General features: G+C 37.5%; 1 protein-coding gene across 2 annotated transcripts in view; it reads right to left on the bottom strand.

Annotated features, from left to right (window-relative positions):
* Positions 1–22,358, bottom strand: part of Dus2 (Dihydrouridine synthase 2) — a 68,791-nt gene that overhangs the window by 779 nt on the left and 45,654 nt on the right. For both annotated transcript variants that reach the window (XM_067098534.1, XM_067098535.1), the window contains 2 exons: positions 13,003–13,231; positions 5,232–5,344 (listed from right to left, as the gene is read on the bottom strand). In XM_067098534.1, the coding sequence (XP_066954635.1) occupies positions 5,232–5,344; positions 13,003–13,231 (342 nt within the window). The remainder of the gene's footprint in view (positions 1–5,231; positions 5,345–13,002; positions 13,232–22,358) is intronic.

Raw genomic sequence — 22,358 nt, 5'->3', positions numbered from 1 at the left:
TAAAAGGATTTAGTATATAATTACTTGAAGATTTATATAGCTGTGTAAAACAAGTTTATGATTAATGACAAATTAATTTTGTAAACAGGTTGCTATCAAGAGCTGTATATGCAATTTTCAATACATCAGAACTGGTCTTGTGGCATGCAAGCTGCATTAGCTGATTCTGTAAATAGGATTCACAACCATCTAACCTCATCTTTGGATTATATATCGTCAAAATAATTATTTCTCCTGGTTCCACAAATCTACACTGCATTTTTTCACATTTGCAAGCTTATAGTTTGATTACCTTACCTATATATCTTTTTCTACTCGAATAGTGAACACAAGACCACCTTGAAGTTTAAGAAGGAAACATATTTTCTTTTTAAGGAATATTTTCTGCAACCTGCCCCTTTAGTGATTTACTGTTACGGGCTGCTGAAGAGCAAGAGCCTGTGCCAGCACAAGGCTTAATCTAGATAGATATTAAAACTGCATTTCAAATTCCATGATCTTAAGAGATAACTTGTGGGACTAGAAGACCCTTGTATATTACATTACTTAATTCAATTATGCATCAAAATGCCAAAACCCCATTTACACCAAACCGTTCACCTTTCTTTTTGAAGTTTAAACATAATTGCCATTTGCTTTTTAATTCTAATTATGGTATACAGTAAATCTTTCATATGAAATTTTAAGCAATGTTTTGTTTTAAAATTATTGCCATTTTATTCTATCTTAATTCTAGGAAAATCATATTGTAAATCATTTACTGCATGTGCAATTTTTCCCGATATTTTGTATTTTCATTTATTTGTAGAAAATCATGAATAGATTTGTGACAGAAACGCTGTCATTTAAGATGATAACTGAAGCACAATAAAGATATAAGTAATAATAATGATAACACACTGAACTGTGCTGTTGTCTATTCCAAGAAAGCATGCCACACTCAAGAAATACTGTTCCATATCTGACTAATGAACAGGCAGTCCCCGGTTTACGATGGGTCCAGCTTACGATGTTCCGAGGTTACAATGCTTTTCAAATATATTCATCAGAAATTATTTCCTGGTTTATGAAGCAAGTTCCGGGGTTACGACGCTTACAACGCCGATTTGACGGAGGAAATATGGCTCCAAAATGGCAGAATAATAAAAATTTGGAGTTTTTTTTATGAAAAACTCAACAAAACTGCAGTTTACATCGTTTTCAATGCACCAAAAGCATTAAAAGTACGGTTTTCTTTGGATTTTTGACGATTTTGGGTTTATGACGCAGAGTAAGAACAGAACCCCCGTCGTAAACCGGGGACTACCTGTATTTGATGAATATTACAGTTAAACATATTTTATGTGATTTTCCAGTTTTCACCAAAAAGCAAATATGAAGTTTGGGAAACAAGTCCATGAAATAATTTTGTCAGCATCTTCAACATTTTCATTTTATTCAATATTGAAATTTTTAAGGAGCTGTAATTTACTAAATAAGAACAAATATAATTGTAAATAACAAAACCTTTGGGCCAGCTTACTACAGAAAAAGCACGAGCATAATGGCCAAAATACTGATGGGCAAGAAAAATTCTGATGAATAAGACTGGGCAGTTTATACTTTGTGTTCCTTCATAATCTGTTCAAGTTTTTCAGTTCACTGGAATGTCAGCTTTAGAAAAGCTTATTTATTATTAAAATAACATATCACAAAGTATTTTAAAAATAAATGAAATGAAAAATGGACAAAATTCAATGTGTTGTACCAACCAAAGTCACACTTCTTCAATGTGCTGAAACAATCAAATATGCACAGCATACCAACCAAAAGAAAGCAAATAACTCATGAGAGTTTCCACCTTATTTCTAAGTTTACTTTTGGTTTTCAAAATTTTGCTAGTCAAAAGGTGGGGTATGCAGGGAAATGTGTAAATTTCTTATATCTAACTAACATTTTTGTTTTTTTATTTCTATTTTCTTTACAAATGTAAGCAAACATGGATTTTTGTTTATTTACCGCCTAACACAACTTCACTCATTCAGCCAATGGATCACGGCATAATAGTATATTTTAAGAAATATTACACTCACTGTACATACTGGCAAGCTTGAAGGAGGTAAATGACCCAGGTGTGACCTTACGTGACTTCTGGAAGGTTTACAACATTTACAATTGTATAAAGAATATTGATGCTGCATGGAATGAGGTGAGCGACATAAACATGAATGGAGCATGGAAGGCTTTATGCCCACACTTTGTCCACGACGTCAGAGGATTTAACCAAGAAGAGGAGGCAAAGGGAATCATTAAGTCTCGTTGACAGAAGTGTTATAGCTTGATTTAGGGGAAGAAGACTTTAAAGAGCTGTTTGAGTCATTCAGAGGAGTTGACGAACGAGGATTTAATGGAACTGGAAGAAATGCAAAGAACAGAAGAACATGAAGAAGAAGAAGAAGAAAAATAACCTGTTCCTTTAAAAGAGTCTGAAACAAAATTGATGGCCGAGGGGGGTTTTCTCTTATAGAAAAAGTTTTGACTATTTTTAAGAATCAGGACCCAAATGTTGAGAGATTCCTCAAAAGTAGCAACAACCATCAATGATGCTATCCAGTGTTATCGTATCATATATAATGCAAGGAAAATAAAACAATGCAGACTTCCTTAGACAAATTCTTCAAACCAGTGCCTTCAACCTCAACAACCTCCCCACCTCCACTGACTGCTTCCTCCCCAAATGAAGAAGAAAGTAATGTCAAAGAAATCCTTGCTGAAGCAATCCTTCCCAAAGAAAGTGATGCAGAAGAAAGTAATGCTGAACAAATCCTTCCCAAAGACGACATTGATGTTGATGACCTGCCACCCCTGTAATTCCACACCGCCTCCCCCCTCTCATCATCCATCATGTCAAGCCTACGATACCAGTTTAAAAAGTACGAAAAACAACTGTACTTCGCTGTATTATTATCATAATTTGCTTAATGTATATATTTTTTATATATCATTCGTATTAATAAAATACTCTGTAAAATACAAGTACAGTACTAGTTATTGTTTTAGAATGAAAAACATAAATAGTACAGTATGTATCGACTTTGCGTATATCAAGTTGGACTTACGAACAAATCAAGATACAAACAGCCGTTCAGAACGTAACTCGTTCGTAAGTATAGAAGCGTCTATATGGGAATATAAGGTAGATAATTGCTTTTTGCATGAAGTTTTCAGTTTAAAGTGTGATGGTTGTTGTTATATGAGTATTAAGTGTTTACTACTATGTGGTATTGACAATGTTAGGTGTGGAAGGGTAAGGAGTTGCCCTTGCACAACCCTACATCTTTTACTGGCCATTATCCAGATTTCGACATTATCCGATAGGCCCTTGGCTCTATTAATCTGGACAATTGAGAGATTAGTATTTTTCTGAAGCTTATTTTTATCACCATCCCTAATCAGCACTGTATCATCTAAATAAAATATCAACCATTCCTTTTTGCATTCATGAACCATTTTATTAGCCAACAACTTTGCATCTACATCTACTGTTTCTCCTTAGACTTCTTGCACTGCTCCATCCCTAACCTGCTGAACAGCTATGTTTATACATTCCAACACATGCTATGCTTCCACCATAAAAACTTTTAATCACTCAAAAATTTTCTAAAGCATATATCTCAGTACCCTCCACACAGCTTCTTCACAATTATATCATGATTTTTCTAGGTCCTTGTACACTCCACTTTTCCCTCTACTTTCAAATTTCTCACATGACTATTTCATAACAAACACTGGATCAATATATCTTCCTTATCAAAACTCATACAATTCTATCAAATCATCTGTCAACTGTTTTACTTTCTCCACCAAACTCTAATCACACACCTTTCCCAGTACATATACTTAATTCTTCCAGCTGCCTTTTGCACAATGAACAATCATTCCTCTCACCCATTACTTCAGAATCTTCTCCTTATCCAGATATAACTATAACCACTGCACTGCAGCATCCACCTGTAATCTCATAAACTTCTACTATCTTTTCATTCTATTGCTTGCCTTCTTCACATACCCAACAGTCACTTCCAAATGCTTACACTATCTGTTTTCCCTTATGCATCATTCAGCCTTGGATGTCTTTTACCTTCTACTTTCAATAAACCTTTAAAATACTCACTCTCCTGACCCACAGCTGCATCCATTTTCTACACTATTCTTTATTACCTACTTGCCTTCTTTTTCCTCTCTCCTTTTTCTTGACCACACTATCCATCCTCTTCTCTTTTGTCCTTCAATTACATTTCACTTAATCCCTTTTTTCACTACAGTAAACCCTCCGTATTCGTGGGGGATATGTACCACAACCCTCGTGAATAGTTAACACCCATTCTAAAAACGCTTATACAGTAACTGCTTATAACTTATTTTTTTTCATATTTTCCATGCTTTAATTACAACTTTTTGCATTTGTATAGTATATTATTAAAAATTTTAAACAAATACACATCAATCCCAGCGTTTTCCCGGATTCTTCAGAGCGAGGGGGTGCAAGTACCTGTCAATTAACTTGACATATTGACCACAAGGGGAGGTGATGTTGCCCACAGATGGTCATACGGATACTGAAAATGCTCTCTCTCTCTCTCTCTTTCTTTTTCCTTCATAAATCACGAATTTCCATCTTTTGATATCTAACGTAAGAATAACTTTTTCTCTCTCTCTTTCCAAAGTTATTTTTCTCTTTTGTCATAATATGTAAGAACAAATACCTTCCCTCTCTCTCTCATGCTAAAGGATACTCAGAATGTGAAAGATGGGTAGATAGATAGATCGATAGAAAGGGAGAGTGGTTGATAGAAAGATATACTCTCTCTCTCTCTCTCTCTCTCTCTCTCTCTCTCTCTGTTACTGGCTGAAAGGAATAGAAGTACGTACGTATATATTCTTAAAGTTAATATGTTTAAGTTGACTTTAAAATTATATTAATAATATTATTTCAAAGATTAATACAGTAATAATATAATAGTTTAAGGTATATTTAATGCAGAATGCTAGTTGAAGGTACACATTTGGTATCTGAACTTTCAAGATAGGCAGTTATAAGCATTTTTAGAGGGGGGGTGTTAATTGTTCATGGATTTTAACTATCCGCAGGGGTTGTGGTATGCATACCCCGCGAACACGGGGGTTTACTGTAATCTATCAAACTCAATTCAAGTTTCTTAAATAAAACTGTATTTTGAAAGTTTGCAAACCTTAGTGCTGAAGAGTACTTGATGCCATCCACCTCTACAGTAGCTCCAAAAAATTTATCTTGAACAGTGCAGGTATATGCAGGTCCAGTTAGGTTATTTCGGAATATATATGTCTGAAAAACGGATTAAAATTAGAATTTGATGGCCAACAAAATCATCTTTTATATTTCTGGTAAAGTTAAGTAAACTTATTGCTTTTCTTGTTGGACTGCTTGTAATCAAAAGATACAAACTAAGAGTAATGTTATTGTGAGAATTAATAAACATTTTGACAAAGTAGTTATTTTTCTCAAATAAACCCATAAATTACTACATATGTCACAAGATGTTTCCTTGACAAACCTGTGCCACAGGAAGAAGAAAGCCCATCTCTAACAGGTGAGCAGTTCTTATGCACCACAAAGTCCAGTACATCTATGCTGTCAACCCAATTTATTCATCATGCTGTCAGCCTCTGGCAACTGATTTAGTGACTAAGGCTTATCTGGCACTGTGACTGCCAGAGTCACTGATAATTGATACATACAAGAATGTTTTCACAGAATATAAGATAATACTGACCAACAATTGATAAAGTGTTTATAAAAATCATAACACTGAGAATAAGTATGAAATGACTACAAAAATTATATATAATGAAATTCAAATGTATTAAAATTCCAACCCTATCAAAAATTACACTTGCAACAGAAGTTGGTTATAAATACCAATGATCTTGTAACTTGTATTCTCTCTGGGAACCCTGGCAAATCTACTTGTCTGACATCCCAACATCAAACCAGATAGATACTGATCTCTTTAGTTCACATAACCTGGGACATTCAGTCAACAAGTTCCTCACAATGGGGCCAAGCATTCTTTACCTACCATTCAAAATCCACCAGTTAAATCATTGTCCTTGATATGTAGGCGAACAAATGCCATTCTTTATCCTATACACATATCAATATATTTCCAGGGAGATAATCACTTTTGAAATCTTTTGGTTTATTTGGTTCTCCAAGTTCTGCCATTGCTGATTAGTATTGTTTACTGAAGATCTATTATTTGGTATGGAATCATGATATAAAACAGGTTATACCTCTTCAGGTAGTTCTCCTACAACTTCCTTGGAAAGTTTATCTGTCTCCTCTGTTCTGGATATTACCATAAAAACTGTGCCCAACATAAGTTAATTTGGATATCACTTCTTTGAAAGATGTGCAGTTACTTTAGATCTTTAAAAGATAAAGGTGTTGGATGAATTAAAAATTTATAGTGACTGCAAAACGACTTCAGCATAAAAGAAATGTAACCATATCATCAAAGAGTTTTGCTGTAAAACGTGAGGCCACTGTGGGAAAATCACCTTTACAATTACAGATAGCATTAAAAACTGAAAATCAAGTGCCAACATGGATTTGAAGTGCTGATCAAAATAACACTTACAACACCATTGCTAGACAATGTTCCAAAAACCTGACTGGATTTCCTCCTTTTCCATAGGCTTTGTAACTCATAGGAAATAGCAAAAGACTGACACTTCTACCAGCTCTCATAGGCATGTAACGGACACCTTCTGTGTTACAGCAGCTTTTCTGGGTACAATAGATAATGACACCTTCTGTGTTACAGCAGCTTTTCTGGGTACAATATAATTATCTATGAGCTGAGGGCTAAGGAACTTCAGATGATTCTTATCAGTCTGAAGAAAGCCTCCTTCTAAGCTGTTTTTAATGCAAGGGAGCTGGTAACCCTTGTAACTGTACCAGCTCCTACAGATCATATTTTGTTTATCAAGATCCAGAAAAAATTTCCCTGCCACACCAAAGGCAACTCTAAATACTGGCATAGTGCACTGCAAATATTTTTCATGATATTGAGGTGGCAGATGAATAAATTTCACAACCATGTCAGAGTTTAAATACAATGAGGGCTGTATATTTTTAAAAGTCTAAAAGTCTGGTGATGTGTGCATCATTAAGTATGAAAAACTTTTAAAATATCAAATGCTTTCAAGAATTTTAAATGTGGCACCTATGGCAACCAACAGTGGACTGTTTTCATGCAGAGGATCCTCTGAGCTTTTATAAACTTAGTGAAAATCAAATAAGAAATGACTGATTGAAGTATTGTTGCTACACCTTGCTGGTAATTCCCCACAACTTTTGAAGCACATGGTTGTTGGTTAATTCCTAGGGCATTTTTAACAAAATATTCCTCAGACATTAAATCCATGGTATGCAAGGAAGTAGGCATTCCAACAGCATTAACTCAGGCTACAGTATATACAGTATATCCTATGTAAAAGAACATCGGAATATGGAGCTGAACATTATTTTGAGTTCATCGCCAACTTACTGTATATATTGTACATAACCTTTGTTTTGCCACCATCTCTCATACCTATTTCCATATCAGTACCAAAAACACCCTGGTAACAGTGTGGAACAGTTACATGTCACTGTCAAAACAATAATGATTTCCTTATTGTTCAATTTTAAGATGATTCATATTTCTGTGATTCATCATTATACCCATCTAAGTACTATGTGGAACAGTCATACACTTATTATTATCACTATTATTTACTATATGTCCTAGTACATTATAGATTATAATTGTAAAACTGCTCCAGTGGCAAGACACACATGTTGTAACTCAGAACTATTCCATTTTATTTATATTTTTAGGGGGAACCTTCGTGTGTCCCACACTCCATTGCTGCATCTCAATTGGGGTGCCAAGGTCTGCAGCCATAACCAAGCACCCCCACTACTACATGGTCATGAGTCACTGACATTACTTACACTATGTGGCCTGAGTCACACCACCTTTGTTATTGTAAGTACTTTTCCTGCCATACGCTGTATCAAAAGTGGGTCACATCATGACAATAAATTAGTGTACTCTGGGCATCCTGTGTATAAGTTCTTTATAAGTTGTTTTAAAATTTTCAGTAAGTTCTACATTGTTTATGGATTTGCTCTTTACCACAATCCACATATCAATGATGTTATACAGTGTATATGACTGTCTCTTGAAAAGGATTAGTATGGATCAGTCACAAGATTCAAAAGCTTCATTTATTACTTGTACAGACTGTAATGCAAAACACAGTGAGTGGCTAAATTCAAATTTCACAGATCAACTTGGCTGGTCTGCTCTTGAGTTCTGTGTATCCATCTAATTTGTCCCACTAATTGAGGATCCCACGCATATTTCTGGTAATAGACTGGACCTCATATTTATAGGTGTTCCAGCTACTGTCAAGTCCAAGGTCTGTGAATATATAGGTACTTATGGTCACTGCACCACTGAGATGGACACATCTGTCAATCAAATATTCCTAATGCCACTATTGGAAAAACAGTGTGGCTGAAATCTAGAGCCAACTGGGATCACATTATTGACACTTATCAGGTACTTAATATTTCAGATGCTATATTACATCCTGGCTACTTTAATAGGGTATGTCCCTAGAAAGATCATCAAATTCAGGACAAATGGCCAGCCTTGGTTTGATAATACATATAGACAAGCTTACCATGACAACCAGACCAAATTCAACACATGGAGACGAAATTGTTCAATTGAAAATTACACTGTTTTTGTTGAGTTCTGCCTAGCTACAAATAGAACTTACCATACAACCGAGAGAAATTACAATAACTCCTTGAAGAGAAAACTTGAAGGAATTACTCAGCCTCATCTGTGGTGGACCAAATTGGCATCATCTCTCTTTGGGTCAGATTAGTCTTCCATTCCACCACTACTAACAGATGATGGTAGATTGGTTACTGGTCCTAGGGAAAAAGCTGAGCTGCTTCATAGAGCTTTTGAAACTAAGCAATCAGCTGAGGATGTCTCTCTCCCTCATACTTGTCATCCTGAACCTATTCTTACAAAATTTACATTTTGCTCAAGGGATGTTACAAAAATTCTTGATAATCCTGATAGCTGGGGTGGCGATGATCCTGATGGTTTTCTCCCTTTGTTTTTTAAAAAAAGTTTCTAGTGTGTTGTCTCTCAAGGTTAGCAGATTCTACAGATTTTTGTTAACATAGTATCTTTGTGGGTGAGCTCAAGCTTAGTAATACAGTATCTGCTCCAAAGAGTGGCATAGCTGCAGACTGCGGAAACTACAGGCCAATTTCTATCTCCCTGTTCTTTCCAAAGTTGCTGAAAAACTTATTTATAAACTGCAGAATCTTGGAGTAGGTGAATATGTTTTAGGATTACTTCAAGATTTCATTACAGGTATCCAGCAGTGAGTTGCTGTTGATGAGATCTTCAGTGAACCAAAACCTATTGTCTGGAGTCCCACAGGGTAGTTTTCTTGGTCCACTGGTATTTTTAGTGTACAGAAGTGATATGGTTGTTGGCCTGGAAAACAAGATTGTTCAGTATGCCGATGATGCAATAATTGGGAGAAACGAAGCTGCCCTCAATTGGGACATGGACCACATCACTGAATGGTGTAGTCGGTGGGGTATGAGGCTGAACTCCAGTAAAATGAAAACACTATTGATTAGCAGATTTCGTAAAGATTTCCCACCACATCCTCCCCTTCAGGTGGATGGGACTTTGCTGAATGAATCTGAAAAAAGTTAAGTATAGTTTAGTTTTACCAGACCACTGAGCTGATTAACAACTCTCCTAAGGCTGGCCCGAATGATTAGACTTATTTTACATGGCTAAGAACCAATTGGTTACTTAGCAATGGGACCTAAAGCTTATTGTGGAATCCGAACCACATTATAGCGAGAAATGAATTTCTATCACCAGAAATAAATTCCTCTAACTCTTCATCAGCCGGCCGGGGGAATTGAACTCCGGCCCATCGAGTGACAGTCCGAAGCTCAACCAACTCAGCCAAAGAAGGGCTTAGAATAAGCTTTAACTATTCTACATGTAACTTTTTACCCACATCTTACTTTTGAGACACATCTAATGAAAGTTTCAGCAAATGCCACACGAAAGTTAGGTGTATTGTTTGTGAGGCCTCATATATTTATAACAGTGATAAAATCAATGCAACCTGTTTTCGGTCATTTGTATTTCCTTTACTAGAATACTGTTCTCCGGTGTGGATGTCTACTTCTGCCCCAGATTTATTTCTTTTAGATAAAGTGGTTCATGATGGTAGGTTTCTGTTTCACAATATTAGCAGTTATGACTTGGACCATCAATGGATGGTCCCTTGTTTGTCAGCTTTTCATAAGTTGTATTTTGAATAGAGATCTTTCACATTCACAATTGATCCCTGACCCCCCTTTTCCTGCCACGAGCAACAAGATTTGCTGAACAGCAGCACCGATATACAATAAATGTGCCTCGTTGTTGAACTTCTTAGTTCGAGAGGTCCTTTATTTCTCACGCCGTTGGACTGCAGAACAGCCTCCCAGAGGGTGTTGTGCAATTGGAAGTTCAGATGTTCAAGCAAAGATGCAATGCATTACAGTACAGTACTACCCTAATACAATTTTCCTTGTATTTTAATATTTTACTTACATGTTTATTTATTTATTGTTAATTTATCTGTTCTCCTCTCTCTGTATTTCCCATTACCTTCTGTTACTTCCTTTGAATGAACACCAAATTCTTTGGAAGCTTGAATTTCAAGTCAATGGCCCCTGTGGGCTTGTTTCATATGAACATGATTCAACTTCTGAATAATAATACTAATAATAATATAAGCTGACATTTACAAGGACACCAGATTCCTGGCTAAGTGGTAGCACTTCACCAAAGAAATGAAGAGAAATTTTTCTTGGCAAAATTAGATGAGAAATTGCATGATTTGTTGAACATTGGCTCTGACCTGAGAGAGGATCCATCCACAACATCAATCACAAAAGACAGCCCACTTCCTGGGGTTCTTCTGACAGACCTAGACATCTCATACATAGTCCTGCAAGAAAAGTCTCTCTTGCACAAGCTGCTGGATTGTCTTGAGTTGTGTGCTGCTGGATTGTCTTGAGTTGTGAAGTTCAAACAACTCTATGAGTTAGTGGAAACTCAGCCCCAACCCTCCTTCAATGTGTCTGAGAACAGAAGCATTTTGGAAGGGATAGTGGGAATCCAGAAGGAATTCCAAGGAGATTCCTTCCATCTGTTCACAAGTTCTGATCATCCTTCACCTTCTGGGTGTATGGCACAGATCCATGCCGGATGTTGAGTGCTGCTTCAGACACAACCAGCCTTCAAAGATGGAGATCCAGTAGCTCATGCGAGAGAGAGAGGCTTTTCACACATGACTGCACAAATGTTTGGATCTGTGAAGTGAACCTCAGCTGACATGTAGGAGGAAGTGGGCAGTATTCTGTGGTTAATGTCATGTAAGGGTTCTCTCCATGGTTAGAACCATTGTTCAGTGGATCACACAATTTCTCAGCCAAAGCTGCTTAGCTGGTGGTCTCTGCCAAAATATGAACTCTTCTATCCCTTCCCCTGAGATAGCTAATTTACCAGTCTTCAGGACAGGCTCTCAAAAGTACTATGCTGTTGATCCACATCCCCATGCACTCTGTCCACTGCTTGGGCTGGATATCTAATTTCTCCTATTTTACTGCAATCCCAGAATGCAACAAAAAGAGAAAACAGTCTTGATTCTGAACCAAATGGATCAAATCAAGATAATATATACAGTAATGCATATCCCTTGTGAACTGGTCCAAGCTAACACCAAGGTGAAAACTTGCAAGAACACCTAAGAGATTGTTGACAGTACAAAGGATAGGATTTAAACCGGATGAGAGACTCTTCACAGAAGAAGTGAAGCATACGACCTGGGGTTCTAATGGATGGGATGTCTGGAAATTAACATCATTTGGGTGTACAGAAAGCATGATTTCGCTCTTGCTAATGGAAGCCTAAATGGAATGTGGGATTTCCATCCTAAACAAAGTCTGCAGTCTGCAGATGAAACTCACTTATGTGGGGAGAGGTTGATGACTCATCACCAACATCTTGTTGACTTCTCTGCCAGGAAGAGATGACTGAAGCCCAAAGAGCAGGTACCTGGAATTTCCAGGGCACTCTTTTCCAGCATTAACCCTACTCTCTGAAAGTGCCAAAGCTAGGAACAATCCTGGAGGGTAGGCTGGAAATGGGATCAGCTGGCGAGATTGTGGGGTGGTGGGTGGGGTTCCTTGAAGAGCATTCTAAAACTGTCCCAAAGGACTGAGACTGCCCAGGACTCTGCCCTGTGTTGCTGCCAAGGTCTCTAGTGACATGACTGAAACCAGTCCCCTTTACTCACAGCGGCAGAGGAGGGGGATGAATACCTTAGCATCCCTTCCTTTTTCTTTCCTAGCCTAAATTTTGGGCTGAGGCTTGGAAGCCAGGTCAAAAAGACTGAGAAGGCTCCTCACCCTTTCCAGAGAAAGAAGAATGTTTGGTCAATGCTTGAGGTTTAGAAGAGGCTTGGCTTTTACCCAACCCCCAAATGATGTGTGGCAATCTCCAAAGACTTGGCTGTGAAGGAAAAATCACACAAGTCTACTGAAGGGTAAATGGTACTGGGTAGAATTAAAACTTGTACTGGGAGATTCCACTCTTTCACCACTGGTATACTGAAAACTTTCACTGGGAACTTAGAGTAGCGTGCAATGACATGCCATGCTGGTAATAGTCAAACTGACTTTCATGGACTTCATAACTGCATGAGCCTAATTTATCATACCCACTTATGTAGAATCAAACCAGCATAAACAAATATAAAACAGCGTAATAGGTTGTACCAAAATCACAGAACAAAAACTTGTTTTTCTTTATAAATTCTACTTACATTTAAAAGCATCTTGGGAAGATCTGCATTATTAAAGTTTCCACGTATAAACTTCACTGCCATTTCAAAGCATTTCTGTCCATTTTCCATCATCTCTGTTATGGAAACATAATCTGCATTTGGAGGCAGATAGGTCTTGTTACTCTCACACTTAATATTCTTGAGCTTTTGGAGGTCATTCTGCTGTTTGATTTTTGCTTCAAAATACTCTTTCAAACCCCAGATCTGGCTAAAAAAACAATGAAAAACATAATTAGATTGCCGTCATGAATTCTGCTTTACAGTCAAACCAAATGCTGCGACCAGAGATAGCTCCATACTTTTACTTAATGTAGGTCTTACCAAATTATTCCTAACTTCCTTATATGTACAGTACTGTATCACCTAAAAGCAAATAATACTCTGAAACAATTATTATTTTTAGTTCAGGAACTGGAATATAAAATTTAGGTCAAATTTTATATTCCAGTTATTTTAGGAGAGGGTGGAAAGTAAGATGGAAGAATGAAAATATGAGCAGAGATATAGGAAAAGGAATGAGAGGGTTTCCAGCTGGGGGCCAAAGGGATGCTGCAAAGAACCTTGCATAATGCCTCCAGTGCACCATGTGAGGTGTACTGAGGGCATTACCCGCACCCCCTTACAGGGTTTTTAAATTCAAGAAACATCTTGGATTTGAAAAAATATTCACTCATAAATACGGGTACACTTTTTCATCAGCTTGAACAGACCTGGCACGATGAGAGGATAAATATGAGCTAAGCTGAATAGGAAATGAGTTGTTGGTGTAATACATGGTGTGTACTCATTACTATCAGATGCATGCAGGAGAGAAATATTGTGGAAAGTAGCACTCATCTCATTTTTTTCATGGCAGAGCAATATCAATCACTACTGGGAAGAAAGCAAAACGTCCACGCAAACCATTTGCTGTGTCCTACGAAACTGAAAATTTCTTTTTACCCAGATATAATCAACAGTAAATCAAACTGATAGTTTTACAAACCTACCAGCGCTGCAGATATACAAGAAAAGATTGATCATGAAAATCAATCCTTCACTATGGTAATCAAGAGTAGTTTGATTTAGTAAACTGAAGCAAATGTAACAGATTTTTTGAGAATGGAATCAGCAACAAAATGAGCAAATGAATATCCACAGCTAAAAAGAATACTACGTATACAAACTGGGAATTCTGAAAAACAGAATTGTTTTGTCTAATACAAACCCTTCAGTTTAAAAAGTGCCCATCCCGTTCATTCAGGCCTACATAAACACACTCAAAGAATAAGAAAACTTCCACCTGGCCAGGTGGAAGTAATACCTCTGGAAGTAATAAGATCACTCTCTGTGTTTTCTGGATTTGTTAAAAGAAGTGAGGGTTATTTCTGTAAACTGATGGATCTGTAATGTATTAAGATTTTTTTGCTTAAAGAATTCCTTTGTTTCAAGACAAGCCATAAATTCGTAATTGCTATTTAGGCAAGGAATCTTCTTATATAAAAAAATACAGTGAACCAGGGAACAGAGGGTAGGTGAATACGATAAATAGATCTTTTTACTAACAAGCTGTTATAAATTGCACTAGGAACTTGTAGTAAGGTCACTGGTTGTACAATCAGGTCTGGTCAAACAAAATTAAGACAGTTTCTTCATTATCACCATCTAGGCACTAGTATCCCAGAGTCCTAAACTCTCAATGAAATAGTTTTAGTCAGGTTATGAGGATGAGGCGGTATGTAAAGAGGCCCTTCCTTTCAAGTATTGATAAAATGTGGCCCACAACAAGAGGCCAATTGAGTATAAATTCAATGACTTATGTAATGAATACCTCAATAAATTCTAATTTTTTTTAATTTAACTGACTTAAAAACCATATTCCATCTAATGTAAAGACACTTGGTTGATGTTTATGTTAAGAAGTCCCTTGAACAGCCTGCCACCTACAGTTGTGAAAAGGTTTTACAAGGGTATTATCCCAAAGAGGTGTCCTTTTTTTTTCATGGTCCTTGCAGCTGTTGGGATATTATGTCAAGTGGTTGGAGGGGATCTGAGGTGACAAGCTGGGCAAAAATATATCTTTGACAAGTAATATGCTGAGAAGAAGAAAGTGCTCCTGATATCCCTCTTTAACTTCTGGTAGGAAGCTGTACTTAGTCTTTGAAGTCGACGCATTTTCCTTGTAATAGAGAGTACACAAGCTTTGCTTTAACGCTCTCTTACCAGACATGAGTTTTGCTGAAGCTCCAACTTGCCCGTCATGAGATTTGGTGTGGTACCATCTTGCCGGCAATGATTGACTCAGGGGTTGCTGAGTGTGAAGGAGCACCTCGACATTGCATGCAATTCCAGGATAATCTAGTAAGGGTCCTCTGAATCTGATGTTACAGTCATGAAGGTGGATCCATGAGTGATGACTGGCACATATCAGGAATCCTGAGGAATTAATTTGAGGGACAAGAGTGTCAATTACGTTGTTTCACCCAAGTGAGGGTAATTGATGGCATTCATGTACATAGTTCCCCCTCTGTGAATTGCTGAATTGTTGCTCAATAAGATGAAGTGCTCTTTCAAACTTCTTCTTTTCTCTACTACTACAAGTATCATGGAATTGTGATTTATGTGTATTTAGGACTGACTGGGAGTATGATTATTCTATTTATTTTCTCAAACTGGAAGATTGTCTATGTTTGTTGTGTAGAAAAAAGACAAATTGTAAGATTGTGCCTGAATGTCTTTTATAGGCAAATGTGAAATTTTACAAGGTTCTCATTTTTATTTTCATTGTAAGAAATTAGTAATTTTGAAGTTAGCCTTATTTTTACTCTTTGTATCTCACCACTCAGTAAGGTTTATGGAGTTCTTTAAACTATGCTAACAAAATTAAAATCAGCTAACAAAATTAAAATCAAACTACTACAGGTATGCAAAGGGTCACTGGAAAGATCCTGGAGTAAAAGCTTACAATGGTAAATTGATTTTACCTGAATGACCCTGGAGTCAGTGTTTGACTCGTGATACTTATGGATGGATTAAACTTCCTGAGTTGAAATTAACAAACATAATTGGGGATCTCCTAGAATCAAAATTAACAATAGAATTAGTATCCAAGTAATGTTTTAAAGTCTGGGATGTTTATAACTAAAAAGTACCTACTAATGCTTTCAAGAATACCTATTTCAGACAGAAGGACACAGTTTTCTTCAAGACCTCAGACAATGGTGGCCAACAACAAAAGCAAAGCTCCTCCCTCTTGTGGAAAGGCAAGGTTCCTAAGATATTTCCACATAACTCTGATTGAGTATAATGCAGAATCATTATTTTCTGCTTCCTCTGACAAGGAGGTTATTATACAAAACAGTGCAACTTGAGGTTGGGAGGAAGGAGCTTGTGCCTTCACAACACTCTACAAGTTTTCAATTTGGGATACCTGGCTGGAATGAATGCATGTATGCTTACATGTCTTGCTGTATTGAAGAGGCTACGGAGAGACAAAAGGCAGTCTTTTAAGAGTTCAGTTCTTTATTCATGCATGTCCTGAGGCTCCTTAGCTGGGCTGGCTAAATGTCTAAGGATTAAAAGCACATTCCGGCAAGGAGGTTTCAGAGACCTGGATCAACATTCCATCCCAATATTCTAGTACAACAATTGCAACTCACTGGCAGAGTCTACGATCTACACCTTTGCTTTTAAAGGTGTAAATCTGCATCCCGCACTGGTGGATGCAAACTACGTACTAGAGTGTTGCAAAAAATAAATCAGCTGATCACAAAAAACAAGCTCTAATCGGATCAGTATGTGTAATTCACCAACTACGGGAAACTCACCACTCTGACTGGTATAGTTTGGAAGAGGAGTATTTGCCTGAATTGCAATGACCTCAGCTTCTCCCAGTTTGGAAGGGATCTTGGAACATCTATAAGGACTGACAGTAGACCTTGGTACCACCACTTTTGGGGCCAAAGATATGCCGCTAAAGTCAAGCTGATGTTTTCTAAGTGTCAAACCTTGTTCAGCATTGACCTTGGCAGCGAGATCAGAAGGATGGCATTACCTTCAGACTGTCCAAAGGAACTATGAATGAATCACTTACCCACACAACCTGGTCTGCAAGAGTGGAGCAATAGTTTGGCAGCCTGTTATCTGGGTGGGACACAAACAGGTCAATGAGGGGAATGGCCCAAACCTCCATAACATCTCCCAGATCTCTGGGTGGAGAGACTATTCAATGGGTAGCACTTGGCCCAACCTGCTGAGGTATTTCAATACTACATTGTGCCATCTTGGAGCATCCTTGCGAATCAGTGTTACATTTTGCTGGAGATTTTGTACCCCCTTCATTCTTGAGGCACCTCAGGGGTGGAAACGTCCAACATGATCCCTACTGGTTTGTCAGAAAGATCATCTGCAATGCTGAAATGCAAGACATTTCTCTTAATTCCAGCAAGTTGACTTGGAACTTTTTTTTTCCCCTTTTGAGCCACTGAACTGAAGCCACAAGGTCTAGCATGTGGCCACCCCAACCTTTTCTTGAAGGGACTGTATGTAAAAAGTCAGGAGCAAGGGGCATAAGAATGACTCCTACCAGCAGATTTCCATAATTCTTGCCACTGCTCAACCAGAGGAGCCACAGTCTGAATCTACTGTGCAGTACCAGAGTCTGGTATGGCTACAGGCAATCTGTTGTCTCAACTTTTGTCAAGTATGCAAATGAAGTTATAAATTTTTTTCCGACAAAGCTGATCCATTCAAGTTGGTTACCTCATATTGTTTAATACTGGTGTGTGGACAATGTTCTTGGAATCAGAAAATACAATTTTGAAGTAGATTGTGTTCCTGCTGTCATCAATTCTTTTGTCCATTCCATAAGATTTACACTAGATGTTTTGATCATTAGACAAGCAAATAAATAAACTTCATATTCAGACAACCTACTGATACAAATCACATGAATGATTCTATTCAGGCCACTCTAAAAGAATAAAATCATTTGTATTTTCCTCTGTGTACCTAAGGATTCTATTAATAAGTGTGGTTCTGAGTACACTGAGGATTGTCTGTCTTTTTATGCAGGTTTTTAAATGCTGTTTCTTTTTGGAAAACTAAAATTTGACAAATTATGTATTGACAATCCAGTGGGTTAACTCCAGCTACAAGACTGACAGAGCAAAGGACGACACAATAACCTATAGGAACTTCCCTGAATCCAAGTTAAATACCTGTTCAAAAGAGCAAAGTTTGAAAAAACAGCCTTGTTATTGCCTTTTTTCTTAAATCTGATTTCTCTGAGATCATAAAACAATTAACTTCATCAGGCCTGCATGTCTCATAGTAATTTGATGACACTGCACTTTCATTTGATTTTGAGTCCAAAGATGTTAACAGAAAGGAAAACATTCCAGTGCCACCTGGTGGGAAACAGGTGATTACAGATACTCTAGCAGGTTAGCCAAGTGTTATTTCGTTTTATTTTGAGTGCTGATAGCACCTAATAGCGCAAAAATATAAGCTAACTTTAACAGTAGGTAAGTATCCAAATTAATTTTATCACGAAAATTTTCATTATTAAGATCTTATGAGTCCCCTACTGTCACTTGAAGACTCAGTGCTCTATCACTCCTATAGGTCATCACATTCACTACATCATCTAAAGATTTGTGCCAAAGGAAAGATAGGCCGCCTTTTGGGGAACCGGTTATGATGTGATCTGTAACTTGCATCGATGAGGTCAAGAAAGCTCTGATGTCTTCATGCACTGAATTGCAGATGACTACGTCATGTGGCCATTGGAGTGTTTCTAGCAATGCAATGATGCCTTGGAAGTTTCTGCAGAACATTTTTAGGAGAGGAATGTTCCAACTGAGGCCAAAAATATGCCATGAAATTATATCTAAGGTATCCATGGCTACTCAGGGAAATGAATGAGTTGATCACCTAGGTGGATGGGGGGTTGGCCAGCAGGGATGGGCAGCCACTTGAGGTGGGAGGTTGGCTGGCACTTGCGGTAGATGGTGAGTCTGCACCCATACAACTGCATGGGGGGGGTCAGTAAGTACAAGGGGGGTTCCAAGGATTAGGTTATATCTTGAGACTTTTATATTAGGATCGAAATTCTTGCATTTAAGAACATCAAGGTGTTGAAATAAGCAGGTAATCCTGTAAGCCACTTTATGTTTAATTTGCATGGGAGTTCCTGGAAGATGAGAGGGTCAGAGCCCATGAAAAACTTGACTCTCCCTACTATGGCATCTAGCTTCACCCATGCGTGCAAACTGTGAATCACAGTGTGACATCTCTTCTCAGGTTTCAGGCAAGGTGGTTCATGATTGTTGGGGTTTGGTCCAGCGGGCAAACGAGAGGCTCTTTTCTTTTTTCTACTGGCTTGTGTATGCCAGTCACCAGCCCCATCATGATCATGATCATCATCATCCACAACGAGGGGTTGTGGGGGGGGGAGAGATAGGGTCAGAAGATTCACGAGGGTTGGTGATCTTGACTGAGGATTCATCTTACACCAGAGGCACTGGGGAGGGAGAGGAGGCTGGGGGTCCATCGGTCCCCTCCAGTAGGTCTATGGGTGATGCGGGTGATTCATCCATGGGAGAGAGGGCGTTTCCCACTCAGGAGGGTAAGGTCACCTTGACCTCATGTCACACCCCCTCTTCTCTCAAGTTGTTGGGTGGTGACGAAATAATAGATGCCCAATTCAAAAGAATCTGGTGGCTTGCTGTAAGACTGCCGAATGATTCCTGTACTGTACTCCTTTGATTGGATCCCAGATCAGTGAAAGACCGTTTTTTAAGTTTTAAGACTCTTGAATGATTCCTGTACATGATCTTTTTATTGTGTCTCAGATCAGTGAAGATTGTTATTTGTTTCCTCAATTTTTTCTGAGAGAAACTTTTCCATTTGGAAGGCATTTGCTGCCATATGGTACACTGCAGGCAGGCTTAGGTCAGCAGACCCCTTTGGAGGCAGAGTGAAAGGGCAATCGGGGCAGATTTCTAGTAAGCAGGTCCTTAGCCACTTAGTGACATATATTTTCTTGAGAGAGGATAAGCTTTTCTTGGATCGTTCGCAGAGAATGGAATCTTGTAACAGGTCTTTGCATTCTGTATACGCAACATTAATTTCCTCATCTGAGAAGGCTGCACTGACAGATTGTATAACAGACTCGATGTCGGAACGGTTCAATTGGTATTGTATATAAAGACAACTGTTCTTCAGAATGGGATTTGTGTGCGAGGTAGAGGTATCGTTAGGTGCCAGGTTGGTTGGATGAAATTTTTTGTGGTAAAGGGAGGGTCAAGCACTAACACATGCACAGCACTTTTTTTATCCATTTCCTAGAGTCAATAGGCCTCAAGAAGTTGTAACTTGAAAGATTTTCAAGGCATTGATTGAAGCAGAATGTAGATTAGTATACAGTAACTGCAATTAAACAACACTAACCAGCTTACACGTTAAACAACACTAACCAGCTTACACGCTGGGTATTACATAGAGATACTATTAATGCATTGCTTTCTAAGAGAGGTACATATTAGCACTAAAGGTGAAAAACCCTTCTTTTTTGTAAAAAAGTGTGACACAGACCTTCAGTACCTCACACCCACACTGAGGTGGTTAAAACAGTTTAACTATTGCCTTAAGAGAATGTACTGCATAATTTCAGAACTTAACAAGTAGCTAAGCAAAATTTGTTGATGATACCAAATCTAAGTATTGTATTGCATTGTTTATAACCTACTAAATAGGATCTGGGTGGTCAAAAAAGTATAAATACTATTGCCCTGGGAGAATGCATTGCAAAATTTGAGAACCTAACCACTAGTTAAGCAATATTTGTTAATGGTACCAAATCCCAGTATTGTTTATAACCTACTAAATAAGATCAAGGTGCCACAAACAGTTTAGCAATTGCCTTTAGAGAATGCATTGCAGAATTTGAGAATACAACAACTAGCTAAGCAATATTGGTCAATGATGCAGAATCTAAGTAGTGTATTGTTTATAACCTCCTCAACAAGACTGAGATGGTACAAACAGTTTAACTTTTCTCCTTAAAAGAATACATTGCAAAATTTGAGAGCACAACAAAAAGCTAAGCAATATTTGTCAATAATACCAAATCTAAGCAGTGTACTGTACTGTTTATAACCTCCTAAAAATAAAGACTGTGGTGGTCCAAACAGTTAACTATTGTCTTATGAGAATGCATTGCAAAATTTCAGAACCTAACAACTAAGGAATATTTGTCAATGATACCAAATCTAAGTGGTGTATTGTTTATAACCTCCAAAAGTAGTCTGAGGTGGTCAAAAGTTTAACTACTGCCTTAAAGGAATGTACTGCAGAATTTGAGAACCAAACAGCTAGCTAAGCAATATTTGTCAAAGATAATATATCTCACTCTTATACTGTTTATAACCTAAATAAGACTGAGGTGGTCCAAACAGTCTGAATACTGCCTTAAAAGAATGCATTGCAAAATTTAAAAAGTTAACAACTACCTAAGGAATGTTTGTCAATGATACCAAATTTATGTAGTATTTTGTTTATAATCTCCTAAACAAGACTGAGGTGATCAAAGCAGTTTAACTGTTGTTTTAGGAGAAAGCACTGCAAATTTTGAAAAGCTAATAACTAGCTAAGCAATATTTGTCAAGAATACCAAATTTAAGTAATGTACTGTTTATAACCTGCTAAATAAGACTGAGTTGGTCCAAACATTTTAGCTTTTGCCTTATAAGAATGCAAATTTTGAGATCTCAACAACTAGCTAAACCATATTTGTCAATGATACCAAATCTAAGTAGTTTACTGTTTATAATAACCTCCTAAATAAAAAAAAAATTAACTACTGTCTTAAGATAATACACTGCAAATTTTTAGGACCCAACAACTAGCTAAGAAATATTTGTCAATTATACAAAAAGTTTAATTCTTGCCTTAAAAGAATGCACTGCAAATTTTGAGAACCCAACAATACCTAAGCTATATCTGTCAATGATACCATATGTAAGTAGTGTATTGTTTATAACCTACTAAACAAGATCTGGGTGGTTAAAAAAATTTAACTATTGCCTTTAGAGAATGCATTGCAAAATTTAGTAACCCAACACCTAGCTAAACAATATTTGTCAATGATACAAAATCTAATTAGTGTACTGTCTGTAATCTTCTAAATAAGACTGAAGTAGTCAAACAGTGTAACTACTGTCTTAAGAGAATGCACTGCAAAATTTGAGAACCTCACAACTAGCTTAGCAACATTTGTCAATGATACCTACTCTAATTAGTGTACTGTTTATAACCTCCTGGTTAAGTGGGGTAGTCCAAACATTTTAACTCTT

The sequence above is a fragment of the Macrobrachium rosenbergii genome, chromosome 55 (genome assembly GCF_040412425.1).
Source record: "Macrobrachium rosenbergii isolate ZJJX-2024 chromosome 55, ASM4041242v1, whole genome shotgun sequence".
NCBI lineage: Eukaryota > Metazoa > Arthropoda > Malacostraca > Decapoda > Palaemonidae > Macrobrachium > Macrobrachium rosenbergii.
The sequence above is the reverse complement of the archived record's forward strand: the minus strand, read 5'-3'. Positions and strand labels throughout refer to the sequence as shown.